Below are 19,124 nucleotides of genomic sequence, written 5' to 3'. Positions count from 1 at the left end.
GGGGGGGGGCTGTGAAATGTCATCATGAGATGAGAGACACGTCGTGCTCAGCAGATGAAGAAATGATGAAATATACGTCTGATGTTTGGGTGTCCTGAAGCCACCCTCGCTGCAGCCTGCTTGTGTAATGTGCCACGTTTATGCCGCCACCGGTCCTGATATAAACGTACAGTGAAGTGTTAAAGCTCCATATATGATCCAACATCTTCCCCAATGAATATTTAATCCAGATCATTGTGTACTGCCTTTGATGAATCTTTAATTGATACACTGGAGTCGCTCACATGGCAGGCACGGATTGCAAATGAGTCAAAACCTGCAGTGATTATAGGCTTCTAATAGCTACCTGGTGGGGACTAAAGCCTCTCAGAGCAGCGTCACACTTAGTCTAAAGTCGACTGAAGCAATCTGATAGTAGCCGGTACACGCAGCTGATGACCAGTCACAACTCCAGTCTGTTTGTGAAGCTAAATTCTTTGATATTTGGTTTGATTTTTCCAAGTAATTGTGTTAGAGATGCTTCCATGGCCAAAGAAGCCGTTTTGTTGTCGTCGTCCCCCCCCCCCATCATTAGATGGAAGGTGTGACATGCGTGGGCGTTTGGTATTGTTTAATGTCCCCGGAGAGCGTGGTCTGTTCAGCCGCACTGAGAGAAACATCCCGCTGTGCTTCAAGGAGCACGAGAGCAACATCCATTCATGAATATGTTTTCTTTACATGGGGGGGAAAAGTCGAGTGCAGCCGCAATCAAAAAAGGGACATTTCCACATTATCACACTTTATTTATGACTCCTAGCAGCATTACTGCAGTTGGGGATTATTGTAGATCTAATGGATTGCTTGATAACAATTTAGACCAATGCGGAACGGAAACCATTCAACATTTTTCTCCCGTCTCCAGGCTTCATGCTAAGCTATGCTAACAGAGCTGCTAGTTGGCGCTTCATATTTTCATTGAGTGCGGTGTCGATCTTCTAGTCTAACTCTCAGAAAGAAAAGGTATCATGCATAACACACCAGTAAACTCTATATGCTCTATATGCTATAGGCTCATATATAAAAACAACTGTTTGTTATAACATTCTCATGTTTGTATGTTAGATATGAAGCAACCACCAGACGCCAGTTAGCTTAGCATAAAGACTGGAGGCAGAGGGAAGCAGCCAAGAAATAGTTTGTCACATAATCTCCAGTAAAACCACAATTTGTCATTTCGACACATTTGTTTTTGTAGACAATAAACTGAGCCGGTCTTGCTGTTTGCAGTATTTTTGCTAAGTGTAGAGTACAGGCATTCATTTCTTAGCTAACTCTCTCTCTGGAGGAATACGTTTTTGGTCAAACGTAATTGAGAATGCATTTTAGTTAAATCGAGCTAATCATAGCTTGAATATTTCAGGCCACAAATAAACTTCCTTTTTGCCACGCATCCTTTTGTTGCTTCTCAACAGCCATCTCTCAGACGCTCATATCTAAGTAGCGGGCGGCTCATCCTCCCTGTGCTTCAGCACAATGCCAGATAAGAAACTGGAGAGGAGGGGATGGATAATATAGCCGCCTCAGACATCAGCTCTCCTCCGCTTCCCCTCCAGATGAATACACAATCAATACAACAATGAATTAATAATGAAAGATGTAGAACACCGACCCTGCATGGGCCATCTTGATTCCAGCCTTTTTAATGCTTCAGTCACTTCCTGTTTGGAGTAATGATGTAAGAAGCATCGTGACTTGTTTTTATGTGTTCGGCATATGGAAATAGATCAAAAAAAAGAATGTGGGGCTGTTTTTGTGTGTGTCCCGTTTGTTTGTCGAACGCGCAGGTGCTAAACAACTCGTGCAACCTTTTATTAGACCGGGAGTGTGTGGACATGTGTTTGCGATAGATCGGCCTGTTTGTTTTCCGTGGAGGTGCAAGAAATCGCACCTCTCACACTTCGACTCCTTTCTTCCCGTCTGCCTCTTCGGCTGCACTGGAGGCACAGGGGAGGCAGCTTAGACCACACACAGAGGTCTGGCTGTTGTCAAGCCTGCAGTGTGTAACCCTGTGTGTGTGTGTGTCATTGTTGGAGGTTGAGACATTTCTCGGGATGCTCCGAACCATCCTAATTGGCAGATCACTCTAAACTTCAGACGCAAACGCGTAACAGCACACAGACACACAAATGCAAAAAAACCTACAAAGTGGGAATGCACAGAAGAGGAAGAGAGGGAGGTGGTGTGTGTGTTAGGTGAACACACTGTACTTCAAACTCACCTTTCACAACACAGACCTTAATTGCTTTGAGGCTGAAGCAGCAATATGATCAGGCCGACTGGTTGAAACTATCTAAAAAGTAAAACAACTGTACAGATATTTATTTTTCTGCACATTTCTCCAAAGGCCAAATAGGTTTCTAATTAGATAGCAGGATAGTCTTCGTTTACGCTTGGCTTAACGCCTCCATTTAGCTGCACAAGCAGCTAAAGCCTGGACAGCCTGACTGCTGTGGGACGCCCGGCCCTCTGACAGGGTGGGGAAGCCTCGAGTTGCAGGAGGAGCAGGCAGCATCTGCTTCCATGGACACCATCCAGAAACAAATAGGAAGGAAACCCCACAATACCCAAGGCTAAACACCATAATATATGACATTAAGCTGAGATGAAAGAGAGAGCAGGAGAGAGAGAGAGAGAGAGAGAGGGAGAAGAAAAATTAGTGGAGACTCTGAGCTAAGTATTTCTCACCCGATAAAGATGTGAGAACGCTGAGATCCTGAGTGCACCACTGAGTGAAACCTGAAGCAAGCGGGGGTTAAAGATCCTAAAGTGTCCCCCCCACCCGCCCCCATTGCTGATGTCACTGGGACTCCGCTGCTGAGCGAGGCAGCCTGTCAATACGACGCCCTCAGCCAGTAAATGTCAACGCTACAGAACATCCAAACCACCGGCCCTTCTGGCTCGCTGTGAGGAGATATTGTTTTAATAATAATACTGCTAAGTACGGGATAATCTCCGTGATTTTCTACACTGTTGCGGTGATGTAATTTGGTTGCCTCTCGAAGGATTTAAGTCTGTAATATCGTTACTGTAGGTTTATCCTTATCTAATCTGGAGTGCAGATTATAATAAGGACGCATCAGAATGGACTACAGAGGGATTTGTTCTGTAGGAAAAGGAATTTAGCTAATTTCAGGTTTTAAGTAAGGAAAATACAGGAAATACTTTTTTACAGTAGATGTCTCATTATAAATATATAACAGTTATAAAGCAGGAAAGCACATAAGGAAAAAGGACAAGTTAAACACCATTTTGCAGGTTTAAGCCATTTAATATTTATTTAATTTGGCGAATATCCCTTTTTCCTTTTGTACATTAAGTGTCTTACTATAATATTTCCACAGAGTGGTCTTAACAGTTTCATCTAATCCTACAGCTGTCAGCATTACTGTATGATTTTGAGTTTAAACACAGAGTATAGAATTTGAATGCAGCTTTAACATGCAGCTTGTCTATGAACTCTGTTTCAGAATAGTGTTGATTAGTTCAATATTGCTTGTTGTGTGACCTGTATGATGAAGTTACCAATTTTAAGGACGTTTTATGGGCCGATGAGGCTTAAAATAACGAGGATAAAGTGCCGTTTATTGAAAGCCATAATTAGTTTTCATTCAGAATCAAACTGTTTCATTCTGAAGTGAATTGTCACCAGCTACAGTCAGACTGTCAGGTTTTCTTTTGTCAGCAGCGACGTGGTGTTCGGTCTTCAGAGGAGTGCTTCTAATGACAAGAGTGTCAAGAGTCCAGAAGTGCCGGCTCTCAAAATAAAAAATAAAACAACTCTGTTATTCCCTTTCTGGGACAGCAGCTTCGCCTCGGGCCCTGTGTCTTTTTTTTGATTACCGGCGACAGGACTCAATAAAATGACCCGGGTCGCACTGAAACGCTGGTAGACAAGCAGCATCGTGCCCGGCGGCTACACTCACATTAGCTTCTGCTCGTCCTGTCAGCTTAATGCATTTCCATCACATAACAGGCATTTTTTTTTTCCTCGGGAGGGCTGCACGGTTCCTGCATTGTGATCGTTCCATGACATAATGCACGAACTGTGCCCTTCTAAAAGGACAGCAATGTGTTCTTGTCAAGACACTCTGGGGCAGGAGAAATGTGCATGCAAGTTCATCTGGGCGTGCAAGTCTTCCGGCTACACGGAGAAGCTAAAGGATCATGTTTAAGCTTGTGCCGGCCTTCCATGTTCTCCTTTATATTATTATTTATCTGCACACAGTCAGTGTAACTGCAGACATCGGAGCTTAATTCACCCGCTTCAGAAGAAACATGCAGATGCTCTTCAGGCCTGTGCAAATATAGACAACATTATAGAAAAAAATAATCTGTGTTCAAGATTCACAGATTAGAATATGCCACACAGTCCTAAAATAGATTTTCGGACAATTCTTTCATTGAAAGATGTAACGTTACGAATCATCTTTTCCATACAGCATACTAACTATAAACAGGATTTCAATAGTGTGTTAACATTGCAAAAGTTAGAGCACATACTTAAAGGAACAGTGTGTAGCATTGAGGGGGGTATATTAGCAGAAAGTACTTTTTCTTTAGTGTATAATCACCGGTAAATAATAATTATCGTGTCACCTTAGAATGAGGCGTTTATACCTAGGAAGCGGGTCGTCTTCATGGAGCCTGCTGCCAAGTTACAGTAGCCCAGAGTGGACAAACCAAACACTGGCTCGAGAGGGGGCCAGTCTTATTTTTACGTCGCAGTACACGCTTGGCACATGGGAGAAGTTTCAGTTGGTTGCAATCTGCAACCTCACCACTAGATGCCGCTAAATCCCACACACTTCACCATTGAGCTGGTTATTTTGACGTGTGGTTTGCTGTACAATTTGACCCACAATGCATTTGACAAAAGTAAACAGAGGGAAAAGTCACATCTGTAATGAAAGAAAAGAAAGAAAATGCTCCAGAAAAGTAGAAAAAAGTATTAAATCTAATTTTGTTTGTGAAGTTTAATAGAACGTTTACAAGTGTTGGACAGGTTACTTGAAAAATGCAAATGCTCACTGAAAAACTGCCAAAAGTTATTTTACAAGCTGTAACATGCACATGTCACATCTTCTGTGTTAATAATATGTGTAGAAATAGAAAAGGATTAAGAAGCCAGCCTGTTGCCGGGTTAAGATTTTGATTTACAGGGCACTAAATCCTCTCAGCTCCACCAGCAATGATCAATAACTTGATGACTGTCAAAACTAAATGTCATTCCAGCATATTACGACTTAATTGAAACTTTTCCCATTCCATTATTATTCTGTCATAGCTCAGTGATAAAATAAGCTTCTGTTCATATGAGTGAAAACGGGCTCTCTATTGTGCTACTGTTCATTTCTATCGATCCAATCTGGCAACCCTGCCAACAGCTTGGTCAGCAGCTATCAGCAGCTAGCATAACTTTAGCTTAGGAGTCCTGTCCTCACCATGAAGTGACAGGGTGAGGTGAACACAGGTGGTTGCTATTGTTAGCTAATCATTTACAGGATCAGAAACAGTTTTACTGCCAAGTAACGTTAGGCTTACACAAGGAATTTGTCTTTGTGATTTGGTGCATAATGATAAATACAAAACAGTAAAAGTCAAGCGACATAATAGAGAAACAAATACAATAGAAAATATGGAAAAAATATATAAGAAATGCCTATATTTGTATCTGTTTTTAAAGTGGAGGAGCTGTACAGTTTTCACCATGTTAGGTTTAACCATAATGTTTTTATTTAATAAATTAATTGAGCACTAAAGTGATTAGCTTGGTCATATAAGCCTCATGTTATCACACTGCAGTCCCCACTGAGAGACAGCTAATAATAGCTGCTAATAGAATAGATTCTTATGCAGCGCTTAATCTGGTATTAGTCTTTATCCACTGCGCTGGTTTTACCACATCTCTGTGAAGAGCAATGGCTTTACTATGAAATGAACTATGACAAGAATCGTATGAATGTGTCTTCTGTGCTCTGATCAGTTCAGACTTCAACCACGGTTCTGCACAGAATGGCTAAAATGGGCAAAAGGAATCAGAGTCCATTTTCTGGGCCTGAATATAGACATTCAGCTCATAGTATAATACATTCAGTATTCATTCAGGAATACATCAGAGACTGACTTGTAACAAAGGGTTGGACATGGGGGCCTTCATTGCGAGAATGTTTCGGTGAATATCCTTTTGTAGCCCGTAAGCAATTACCCAGATATATCTACAGTCAGCTTCATAATGCCGGGGCTAACATTAGCACAGTCTGACTGGTGTGTCAGAAAGACCAGAGCCCATGCTGGTGGGACGCTCCTCTTTTTACTGTCCTGGCCTTTTAGACCCACAAAGAATGGGGGATGAAAGGAGAGAGCACTCTGTTTCCTGGGGCACCACTATCTCCGGCTCTCTGTGATAATCCCGTCTTTATGCCCGAGGGCCTTGATGGCCACCATGATGCTTCTGCTTCACTTTCCCCGTTCCCGCTCTATAATTATGACCCCGTCTTTTGTGCTTTCTGAACGCATCTTCAGTGGACATCCAGCCCCACAGTTCTATTTTATACGCTATATGTCCACTTTGGCTGGAAGCGGAAGATTGTGAGTGGAAATAAAGGGAGAAAACAGGCTATTTTATTATTTTTTATAAGACTCTCAATTTAACAAGCAAAACCCAAATAAATGTTAATGCTTGAGCTGCCAGTGAAACATACATTTTGACGGCTCCTGCATCCTGTTCTTGTGCTGCGTGTGATTCAGTGGACTCTTTCCAACACTTATTACATACAGGAGAATTGAAACGGAGGTAATTTCTCAGCAAAACAACCAGCGGTGCAGTGGGGGGGAAAAACAAAAAAAAAAGCGAGGTCAGTTTCCCCCCAAGGCGGGACCGGAGCAGCAGTTATTAATAACAGAAGTACAAGAAGCAATGAGAGCGTTGCACTCGCCAGGTGTCCACAGGGAGCTGGTTATAGTGAACCAGCTCCTACACCTGGAGAGCAGGCCACACCAGCACTACTCATGTGTGTGTGTGTTGTTCGTAAGTCAAAGCTGGACAGACAGAGAGAATATTGGCCTCTCTGTGTTGTCAGTGATTGTTGTGTCATGGTTTGAATATGAATAGCTCTGTTGTCAATATTTAAAAAGGATTGAAGATATTTTTTGACATAGTGAGATGTCAGCGCTACCCAATAAATCAGCTATTAGTTGTATAACCACAGATAACATATTTATTTTGGTTCACATTTGTTATCCGCGTGATTGAATTTCCAGTTTTTGCTTGTTTGCACCACAGAGCTTTTACGTACCCCGCTGATAAGTGATAATACTCAAGCCTTGATTGTCAATTGGAGAAAGCAAAGCGGGCACTTTACCCGAGGCCCCTAGACCATCAAAGATTGAGTGTCTGTTGGTTTGTGGTAATTTGATTAATTGCAAATGTGTTTGGGAATATGTAATCACTGAGGCTCGATATCAAATGAAACGATCAGGGTCTTAATCTCAGTCCTGTAATCTCATCCGTCTCGTTTACTTGTGTCAGAATTAGCTGAATACATTTGTTTAAGCAAATTACCAGAAATCGTTTGCCAGTAACAATACGCTCCCTCAGAGGTGTGCTGATATGTGCAAATAACACAGTGATCTGGCTGTTCAATGTTTTCCTCTCTAAAACAGACCACTGACACTGTAAATAAGGCGACTAGACAGCAGCTCATGACATGTTTAACTCTATAACAACTATTTAATCCTCATGCCACATACTGTGACATGTTTTTCTTGTATTTTGATGTTTGCTTCGATGCATCTGCAGCACAGCTCCTTATTATTTTACAAGTGGCTGGCAGACCTACTCAGAGTATTATGATATAAAAACAAAGGATTGTATCATTCCCTGAACACCTATTGCACAATACATTTACTCATTCATCAAAACTGCAAGGAGAGTAGAAAGTGGTTTAAGAACAGGTGGCATTGCATTCTCCATTTATATCTCGCTTTAACAAAATGGCGCTGGGGCCAAAATGTGTTAATAACATAGACTGTATGTAGGAAGTGGACGTAGTCGTTGTGACATCACCCATTGGTTAGTGGACTGCAGTTTTGAAGCCTCGAGTTTGGCGTTTTGGCCGTCGCCATCTTTGTTTTTTTGCAACCAGTGAACGGAAGTATACTTGTAGGGTAGCGGCCTGTCAGTCACAAGGTAGCCCCGCCCTAAAGCGTACTCTGCTTTATCGTCTATTTTACTTTAAATGGGACAATAATGTGCTAAATGAACATCATGCTGTTTTGAAGAAGTAGAGTCATTGTCTCATAGACTTCTGTACAATATGCTTTTTTATTTGCAACGAAAGGAGGCGCCCCCTGCTGGCCAGTAGAGAGACACTTCCGCATTGGCTTCACTCGGCAGAACCGGAGGTTGCCACCTGAGTAATAATACAAATCAAGCATTCTAATAAAAGCCGTACTAGCCAGTGATCACTGGTAGAAACACCCTCACACACACACACACACACACACACACACACACACACACACTTACTCTAAAGGTGAAATCAGTCATTCATCCTTTCTGTAGCTCAGGCTAGAAATTGGAAGACCAAAGTCAGTGTCTGCACTCTGCTTTTATCTTTGCTATCTGTTAATCCTCTAAAAGAATAATGTGGATGTCGATGTTCACACAAGCATCACGGCAGTTAAAGGTTATTACAAAGTCAGTCACTGGTTTATTGTCGGTGAGGCGGCTCCAGGTTTTGCCTGACTGAACAGATTAAAACACGGTTTCAGGTGTTCGCTTTGGACGAGTTGTGTATTTTATTCATACTGATCCATTTTTATTTGGGGATTTCTGTTGAAAACTACTTGAGAACATCTAGTTTTTCTCCTTTTTGTGCCAGTTGTTCTCTATGCAAATGTCTTGCATGTGTTTGTGAAATGCCTCTTTTTTGTGTCATTACACTTACCCGGCAGAGCTATAACTCTTCAGCATGTCCTCCTCAAAGTTTAAAGTCAGTACAGATTTTTTTAACAGCACCTTGCCAGGAGGGAAAAGCCTGTTGTCACCAAGAGACAGTTAAGAGCTTCCTGCTGAACTGCACATGTCCGAGATGTAAAGTTTACGTGTAGAATTAAACAGTTATAAAGTTGCTTGTTTTTCCTTCTATATATATATATCTGTGTGCTGCAGCTGTCAGATAGAAAAGACATACGCCCCACCAGTGAGTCAAAATCAGAGAGGACTGACCTTCAGTATCAGAGCTGCTGAGCTTCTCTTCATAGAGCTTTAAGCAGCTAAGTAAGTGTAAATCCTCAGCATCCCCGCCAGAAGTTCCTGCCCGGCTCAGCTGGCCGGAATCGACCAAAGACTCGAGTCTTTCAAGCGACCGTTGCTGAGTGTTTTGTTGTGTTAAGTGATCTATTGACACTTTATCGCCTCACTGTCAATATGAGTTTCAGCTGAGCAGGAAGAGAGGGGATTGATTCCCAAAAGCAGTCAATCAGTAGTACATATTCTTTTCTGAATTTGCATAATAGCCCGGTATGTTTTGTGTGTGGTTTGAAAAATGTTATCCATAACTAACTCTCCATTTATGTACATGAAAAGTTAAGGGTTTTCAAAGTGTGACACAGCCCCCGAAAATCCCCGTCCTCAATACAAACAGAAAGTGCAATGCAGCCATCGAGTCAGTTAGTTTGCTGTTATTTTGACAAACTGCCTCCATAATAAGTATGCTGAATAATCTATTAGCAGTTCTTATCTGCAGTTTAAATCATGGGTGTACAGACATCAATCACTGGATTACTTTGATACTGAAGAAAACTTAAAAACGTGATGATTCTCCAGTTCTGTGGGTGAACTATCTGGCTTAATTTCTGTATTTAAATGGTTCGCACACGTTCCATTAGTAAATCAGCACTAATTCTACTAATTGCTAACGCTAGGAGTTGTAGAAGGGGGATATTATGGTTGAATTGATGATTTTATACAGTTTACCAGGGCCAGGGTCACCAGTATCAAAGGCAGCTAATGTACTATTATTATGTAAGGGAGAGAAATACGTTCTGATTAATCAATTATCAATTATTCACAGGCTATTGTATATTATTACTTACCATCTTATGATTTGATAAATATGAGGATTTGTTTATTTACTATTCTCTGTTAATTACGCAACCTCATGCATGTTTGAACACAAGACAATTTTAAATGGTAAATAATAAATGTTCATAGTGTGAATTCTCTACACTAGCAAGTGCTCTCGTGTTCCCGGGCTGTGATCTAACATCCTACTGAACCTGGACAATATTTAAATGTTCCTAAACTTTCAGTGGATCCAACCTGTAATAGTGCAGTCTTCCTCACTGTGCACTGACACTGCTAATCCTTCAACAGCTCGGGTTAATGGTGTCCTCCTGTCTTGCAGGGGCGTGGTGCGAGTGGACATTAATCTGCAGGATGTTGATATCGACCAGTGCTCTACTGACGGATGGTTTGCTGGAACCCATCGATGCAACTTGACCACTATGGAGGTGAGTGTGCCGAACGGGCGGATCAGACAGAAGATTGATTCGCTCTGGAGAACTGAACTGTAACGTACACGCATTCAGTCACATCTCAACGAGGCAATAAATGGAAAAGCGCTAAATCTGTACATCGCGTGATGGATAGCAATTAATTCCTCTTTAATGATACTGTTACAACCACCGAACTAAACACTAGAGGTTGTTTTACAATTCGGTGCATGAAAATGTCTGTTTGAAACATCTCCTTTAAGATAAGAAAAGCATGTATTAGTTTGACTTTTTCCCAAAGCAGATCAATGTTCTGCAGTTAGCACTTAGTGTGAAACTACGTGGACAGATGGGCCCAATATGACAAATATTATTTTTGGACAACTAACAGAGATAAGGAATTTGTTCCAAATCTCAAAAGTCAGTTTACATGGTCAAGAAGAAATATATATTTAATTAAAAAAGTTAAGTGATGATGGAGATGGAGAGTTGGAAACATGCTCAGCCTTGGCAGAGGAAAGAATAGCCCGGCCATATATATGCTGATGAAAAATAGCTCGTCTCAAGGCCGTGGAACATGTGGGCAGAGCTCTTGGACAAGATGAAAAAACTCTCCGTGCTCTGCTATTTTTAAGACGATGTCATCTATCCACATCCTCCATTTCAAATTGGAGAGCTGTCGTTCTTTTTTGTTTATTTTCATCAATGCGAGCTGGAATAGATCGTAACCGATTAGCAAGTTATTCAAGGATTCAAGGATCATTTATTGTCATCATGCAACACAGGGTGACAGAATGAAATGCAGTTGTAGCTCATTTGCTACACAAAGCAAACATGGCAAACAAAACAAAACAAACAAACAATGGTGCTTTTATTTTTAGTTTGCATCAGGAGGAATGCAAACAGCAGCAACAAAACATTAATAAGAGAAACATGTAGCAAAATTACTTGCAAGTCAAAAATATTTCTGCATTTATATTTGGCCTTTGTTTACTTGGGGGCAGTTGAAACAAAGGGCTAATCAGTACAACACTTATTTAGTTAGCAAACAGCTCATTTCCACAACCTGCAGTTAGGGAGCAACATTATCACTCATTTAGAGTCGTGTTTTTGGTCATGACTTTAAGTCCAATATTGTCTCTCTTTTAGCTCTATTTTTGGTCTCCACCAACCCCCCCGAGAGAACACTCGGCTCTTTAACTGCTAAACGTTCCACTATGTTCACCAGTGAGTAGCTCACTTTGTTTATTTGCTGCTCGTTACCGGGCAGTTTAGTGTGAGAGCGGCTTCAGTGAATCAAAACAGTAACATTGCAGAGCGTAAAATCACACGATTTTCTAAAAGATGCTAAAACACTTAAGGGAAGCTGCAGTCGGTGACCCCTTTCATATACAAGTAGTCATTTGTTCCATTGTTAATACAGAAATATTACTCATAGCCGCTTTTACAGATATGTATTCCTAGAAAATATCCTTATTTAATTCAGTGTAAACAGCAGAGAGAAACTAAGCTCTTCAACTTACGCCAGCAGTTAGCATCGCAACCAATGATGTCTTTTTACATTCCAGTTGACAGCATGCATGATTAAAACTGTATGTTTTAATCACAGTTCATTAATTCTTTCTGCCTGCTTTCATAGTAACCTTTGGTTTGCAGAGAGCTGTCGTCTAGGTAGCGGCTAGCCTTCTGGTCGATGCCTCTTACCTGCCGGTTCAGTCTCATCATTAAGAGCAATAGATCTCGACAAGATGCTGCAAACCGGACTCCTTCATAATGCATGTGATGTAATGGATTGCAGTGAGCCTCTTTGAATAATTAATCACTCTCTTTGTCTGAGTACTTCCACCTTTCCGTGGACAGTTAATGCCAGAGACATTTGACATAGTGTGCATGTGTGTGTGTGTGTGTGTGTGTGTGTGTGTGTGTTGGGTGGCTGCTAGGAGAGAAATACATTGTTGCTGGTATAGATTTTTGCTGGGTTAGCAAAATAATGATCTCTGTGTGCTTACAGTGCAGAAGTGTGCCAGGAGTATGCTTACTTACAGCCGAATAATGAAAGCTGTTGTGGTCATTGCTTGTTGTTGCAGGATGTGACTTCCTCATTATCGTCATATCTGCTCTAGATACAACACAGATACAGAGAGGTATAGAAGAAGGAATACATGGACGTGAATCCCACAAGAGCAGTGATTTTAACCACCTTGTTGTCACATGTCAATGTGTATTGCGCCACTTGTTTGTGTCCTCATAGTCAAGCTATCTGTTAGAGCTTCATACATATCTTCCCGGTCCTAAAGTGCACGAGGCTGATGTCTTTCCAGCTATGAATAGAAAGCACGACTGCAGTGTAATCAAGTCTTGTAGGGCAGTGTGTGTGTGTGTGTGTGTGTGTGGTAATGTGTTTTTTTTTTTTAAATACATTTTTGTGAGGGATGCCCCAGTATTTGCAAACAGGGATTCATTTTGTGTTATTGCTGTATTTTTCTCCTCATGCAGGTATTCCCTCTACATGTGCAGCAATGTGTTGTTTAATGGGTTTCTTTGGGGCCATTTGAATAAAACAGACAATCACTTCAGGTGGCTATAGATCCACGTTAGTGGAGTATTTCCTTTCTTTTATTGGAAACAAAGCAGTTGGTTTAGTTGGTGTTGGAGCAGTTCATTTACTTAAGTGTTTCATTGACGTAGTCACATTTCCAATCCCCCCCCTCTCGGATGCTCTTTACTTCCACTCATAATGTGGACTCCACATTCTGTTTTGCATGGAAGACTCTGACAGGAATTGTCCTTTAACGTCTGTGAGATCCTTTCATCACATATCGACTGTTGTTCTCCTGCTTGCCTTTTAAGTGCCACCATTCCAGCAATTGGATTTGACAAAATGCAGCGGTTTCCAGCCGGCCGGCCGGCTCCCTGGCCTCGCCTCACATCCTGCCTCTCAAGCTGCTGTTTGCCCAGCCAAGCATGCACGGCAGCCCAAACTCAGACGGAGGCAGATGCTCCGGATGACTGATTCACCAGGCGAGCAGAGAGAGGAAAAACAAAATGAGGCTCCGACTGTCGACAAGTAAAATACAATAACCCAACGGTGTCAGAAGCCTATGGTTATTTGAAGGAAGTGCTGTTTTAAAATCCAACAGTTGTCCTTGTTTCTTTCTGCACTGATGGATTTCACCCTACTTATTTTCACCAATGGTGCCCCAATTGAGCTATAAAACGATATCCCAACTCAACGGTGCTCTGGTTAGGATTAACTATTACAACATTGTAAGTATTTAAATTATGAGAAAGAGAAAGTATCATGAGTTGACGACTGTTTATTCCGCTGATAACGATTGGTCGGGGGATCGATCGGAGAGTTGTACCACAGTGTGTATCAGTTAGTGCTTACAAGCTTGAAAGGGAGATAGATGGATGGATGGATGGATAGATAGACGGGCAGACAGACAGACAGACATGACTTGATAAAATGTTGCAGTGTAGATAATGTAACTTTATAGAAAAAACAAAACTATATACCATTTCCATATTGCTGTAAATCAGTTGTTTTTGAAAATAGGCACCACATTTATCGCCATCAAATTACAGGAACTTGCACACAATGTAGACAATCAAGCAGAATATGCCAACGCTGCTGACAATAAAGTATATATACAAAGCAATCAATTTTATCATAAACTGACTGCAGACCACTCGCCGCATGTATTAAGCCAAGAGCAAACATTGTATTTTCTTTGATTAATGACACAGTACAGCTCTGATGTATGCCAATCATGGTGAAGCTATGAATCATTACATAGCCAAGCATGGAGCCCATAGATTTTTCAAACTACAAGCTCTACCTAATTTCCTGTTGAAAAGGTGTATACATGCTGTTATGAGGCTGACGTTTTTCGCCCTACCTCTCATCTCTCACTAATGGCACTTCCATTAGTGTGTTTCACCGTTCTTCAAAAGTCCCGGACTTTGCCGCCCTGGGGGGCAGCTTTCACACGAGAACGCGGCTGTTGGACGATGATGAATGTTTCAATCAATTAGCTTATTGCTCAGAACAATTGGTGCGGCCCCCTCGGGGGACCGTGACACTATAACCTGAATGATTACTTCAGCCGTCACGGCGAGGACTCCTGACTCTGCACTGTTTCCTGTTGAGGGCCGCTGGTTAGAAATGAACATTTATAAACTGAGAACGACGACAAAGCTTCAGAGTTTGACCATAAAAACAGAAACGTATTGTGCACCTCACCGATGTTTGATTTGGATTATTTATGGGATGTAAAAAAATTTGTCTTTGACATAATATCTGGATTTTGAGTTTCCAATCTAAAAACTCAATACATAGATTTTTTTGAATCAGTCACAGTAACCAGGTTCGCCTGAGCTGATTTGTAGACCACTGCTGCTGTGAGGTCTGGCTCGTACCTGCTTCAGTAATGGTACCAGTGAGGCTCGGGGGATGGTCATTTCAGTCCACCACTCTGGTCCTCACTGAAATATCTCAGCAACTATTTGACGGATTGCCATGGGATTTTGTGCAAACATTCATGGTCCCCAGAGGATGAATCCGAGGATGAGACTCTGACTTTTCCTGTAGCGCCACCTTGAGGTTGACGTTTGTGGTTCTGAATGAAACTCTTTGCACCACACATTCTTGTCCCCTTCAAGATGAATCATAATAACTTACATGACTTTTACAGAGACATTATGAGGTTAACATTTCAGTTTGGGCAATACTTCGGTTTATGACCAAATATCTGCTCAACTCATAATATCCTCACCAGCACCAGCTGTTCTTTTTGTTTAGTGCAGACACACACACGGCAAACTATGATGGTACACATTACACCTGCTAAACACCTATGGTACACCTGCTAAACATCAGCACGGTAGCCTCGTTATTTTGGGTTAGCATTTAGCCTAATGTTGCCACAGAGAGCCGCTGGCATGGCTGTAAACTCTTAGTCTTGTTCGTTCAACATTTTGCCATCAAGTTCACATCATCTGGAATCCAGTAACTTAATGTCCTCTTCTTCATATTTGTCTTCATTCTCTGCCTCTTCTTTTAGCCGTTCATAACTTACTAAAGTACATATTCACTTTCCAGAATGCATCTGACATTTTGGATTCAAACTCTCCTGCCAAGAATTACATTTGAAATTTCACTCATTCTAGCACCAAGACTTGCGACCCATATGGCCGCAAACCACCGCGTGGCCGGGGACTTTTCATGGTCGTGGGTGTTTTGTACACTCACCAGCATGCCTGGTTTATTTTTGCTCTCTCTGTTGTTGAAAAGCTGAAGTGGATCTTCGCGCTCTGTCTGTTAAATCACTGTTACATCTTGACCTTGGTTCACAAGGTTGTCCCGGCCCAGCCGGCTATCGTCTCAATCACACGCTGATTTCTCCGCTGCGTACCTCGTGCTGCTGAATTAATAACACCATCAGTGTTAACACAACTGCTGCTACCCTCCTGCTTTGTCTGCTCTCACCTTCTGTCTCTCTCTCTCTCTCTCACATGTTGTTGTCACTTGTAAGGACATTATATTGACCTACATTCTTTCCCTAGAGCCTTTCCCAAGTCCCAACCATGACCACTATATAATATATAACAGAGAGAGATGCACCGGTTGCAATTTCTTTATGATTTTTTAAAAGTCTGACCTAAGAACTAAGACAGCAAGGCTCGAGACAAACCTTTTTACAACCCTCCTGGAACCATCCTGAAAAATAATTTCTACAGTCCCGTAGTCAGATTAAAAGTTTTATTGGCATTATTAGTTTTAGTTATGTATTATAAGCTGCTTAGAGCTAGAGTTAGGAAGTTATACAGGTCATAATTATCTCTCTAATATCTATTTTATATTGCTGTGAAAACATCTCCTTCATACAACTGTGTTTATTAATTTCCTCTGCAAAAACTACATTTTACAAGATTAGAACACGTCATGATAGTGTTATTATTTAGTTAATCCCAGTACTCATTTGTACTGAATAGAGATTGAATGCATAACCTCTGTTAGCATTAGCTGCTAGCTCCGTTAAGAGCATGACTGTGCAATTTCTCTAACCGAAGCGGGATTTGAACCTTAACCAAAAACCTCTCTCGATTGCTGTTGAAGTCCAGCTGTAGATGAGTTGTTGTAGTTGTAGATGGATTTAAAATGCAGGTGGTGATGCACAACACAAGCCATCCACGTCGTCTATTGTTTCTGTGATTTACATCTGTCTCATGTCCTGTAATCTTTACTTACAGCTGTCTGTAACTTACAAAGACGAAGGCCACGCATTGTATTGGCAGCTATTGTAACAAGTTCTTTATCTGCACTGGAACGGCGACGGAAGAACAATTATTTCCGGGATCACAGCACAAGAGCGTAATGGACACTTTTGAATGACTTGAGTGCACAAGAGCCAGTCTTATTGGTCGGGTTCATTCTTTTCGGGCTTCAGAGGGACGTATGGCAGGTTGAATTGATGAGATTCATTTAAAATACTTTGAAAACTGACTGCCAACTGAAATTCATTCATCGGTGAGTGTCAAAAAACAAGATTGATTTGCCAATCAAAAATGTTGCTTCATTTGCGTGCAAAGGTTTTAGGCCCCATTCTGTCCCACAACGAGGTGTCTTTTGTGTCGGCAATCATTTTCTACGAGAAATTCCAAATGGCGAAAGTACTGTAAATGAAACTGCAGGGTTTATCCAGTATTCTACTGCTGAAATGAACTCGTAAAAAAACATGTGCAATTAAATCTTTGTTTTCATATTAACCTTACTTTTGTTAGCCAGTCCATCATTTAGGAGTAGTAGTGTTTCCCAGAACGCAGTAATACAATCTGTTATAAATGTGCTTTTGAAGGTTCCTGCCATTGTAAACGTTAGAAAACCTTAATGATTCAATCATTTCTGGTTTGAAGTTACCTCCGAAACCTTTGCTCACAAAAAGGAGAATCAGCTTTTATCCTTGATGAATGATAATCAATACCAGGAGTTTATTTGCTTGAGATGAAACAGCTCACTTGGTCATATTTTTACTGAAAGTCACACACAAATTCCAAAGATAGCACATAGTTTTACATCACATCCAGATATGTCACTCTTCACTGGCCCTTGATTGCTCATTCGACATGCTGTGTGCTCCGTTAAACTCCCCAAACCCCTTTGAGAATGTGCTTCACGCTAGTCGAGTAATGTTTAGCTGCTTGTTTCTCTGACAGCTTCCCCCGTCCTGGTGTTCCCTCTACACTCATTCAACTAAAGTGCTTACCCCTTCATCTGCACGCCCAGCCGCATATTGTAAGACAAAAATAGACTTTTGGCATCTTGGGAATACCCCTGCTGTTAGAAACACGGCATCGTAGTGGGGCAGGGATTCCCATAAGGGAGCTATATTAAGAGTAGTTTCACACCAGGCCACGGCCTTTTTTAACCTGCTGATCTCGTTTCGGTAATTTCAGTGGGAAAAAAGGGCACGAAGCATCCTAATTAACTACAGTACTTACTAGGTTGCCTATTACAGTATATGTTCAGGAGCCTATAAATAGGGTAATTGGTAATTAGTAATTAGCGACTAGTGATCTCACCAAAGCTGTGATTAAGCTTCAGTGTTGATAAGGGGGCTTGATAGGAAGGAAATAGAATAATGCTGTGCACCAGCAGATTTATGTTCACCCTTCAATTTGAGCAAATCCAGATTTTTGCTGGGTGAATTATGCAGCATGGTAGTAAAGTAAGTAAGTAAAATTGTATTTACATAGCAACTATAAAAACTCAGGTAACAAAGGCGAGGTGAGAATCTACTTGCGGGCAAACACACAAACTACACAAACACACACACACACACACACACACACACACAGACAGACAATAAACAGCGCTGTCCATTATTCTGAAACACAGCTAGCATGTATCTCAGTCAATAATGTTGTCGTTTTTACTATTTTTCTATATAATGCGATACCAAGACTTGACCAATCAGATTACTATGTCGGGGAAACTTCGGGAAAAAAGTTCAGTCTCGAGTCTGCTGACCTGACTCCCGTCCTGGAACCCAGGAGAGCAACGCACAGTCAGCTCGTGTTTTCAGTCTTGGATGAAGTACAACTACAGGACCTGAAGTGTACAGCATTAGTAGTTCGCTAATATATTCTGTGGCAAGACTATTCAAAGCCTCATAGATGAGGAGGAAGATCTTGAATTGGATTTTTGGTAGTCAAAATTGAAGCCCAGGTTTTTGGAGGGTGTTTGTAGAGACCTGGTCCGGAGCGAATACTAAAACTTCAGTTTTGCTGTGATTTAATTAAAGAAAGTCGTAGCGAGAGATCAGGACATTAAGTTCTACTCGAGACTAGGGAAGAGAAAAAGGCAATAAATGTGAGTTTCTTTCCACTGTAGAAAGAAAGATTAAGGAGTTTATGGATGAGCAGAGATCTGCAGCTTGGCAGATGGATGGAGTGCTACATCTTGGAAACACTTTTTAGAAGTTTGCCGCGCTGGAGAAAGAAAAACAAGTCTTTCTGAATGTTTTTTATAGCGCCACGGAAATGAAACATCCAATTGCATGTCCTGCCAACAGTACAGAATACTT

The 19,124-nt window shown here is 41.4% G+C and overlaps 1 protein-coding gene across 2 annotated transcripts in view; it reads left to right on the top strand.

Moving 5' to 3' along the window:
* The window catches only part of gpr158a (G protein-coupled receptor 158a), a 61,089-nt gene that overhangs the window by 1,762 nt on the left and 40,203 nt on the right, over window positions 1-19,124 (top strand). For both annotated transcript variants that reach the window (XM_031849854.1, XM_031849855.1), the window contains exon 2: window positions 10,449-10,554. In XM_031849854.1, the coding sequence (XP_031705714.1) occupies window positions 10,449-10,554 (106 nt within the window). The remainder of the gene's footprint in view (window positions 1-10,448; window positions 10,555-19,124) is intronic.

This window comes from Anarrhichthys ocellatus, unplaced genomic scaffold, assembly GCF_004355925.1.
Source record: "Anarrhichthys ocellatus isolate YVR2014 unplaced genomic scaffold, GSC_Weel_1.0 scaffold10, whole genome shotgun sequence".
Taxonomy (NCBI): domain Eukaryota; kingdom Metazoa; phylum Chordata; class Actinopteri; order Perciformes; family Anarhichadidae; genus Anarrhichthys; species Anarrhichthys ocellatus.
This window is presented reverse-complemented; position numbering and strand designations above follow the sequence as displayed.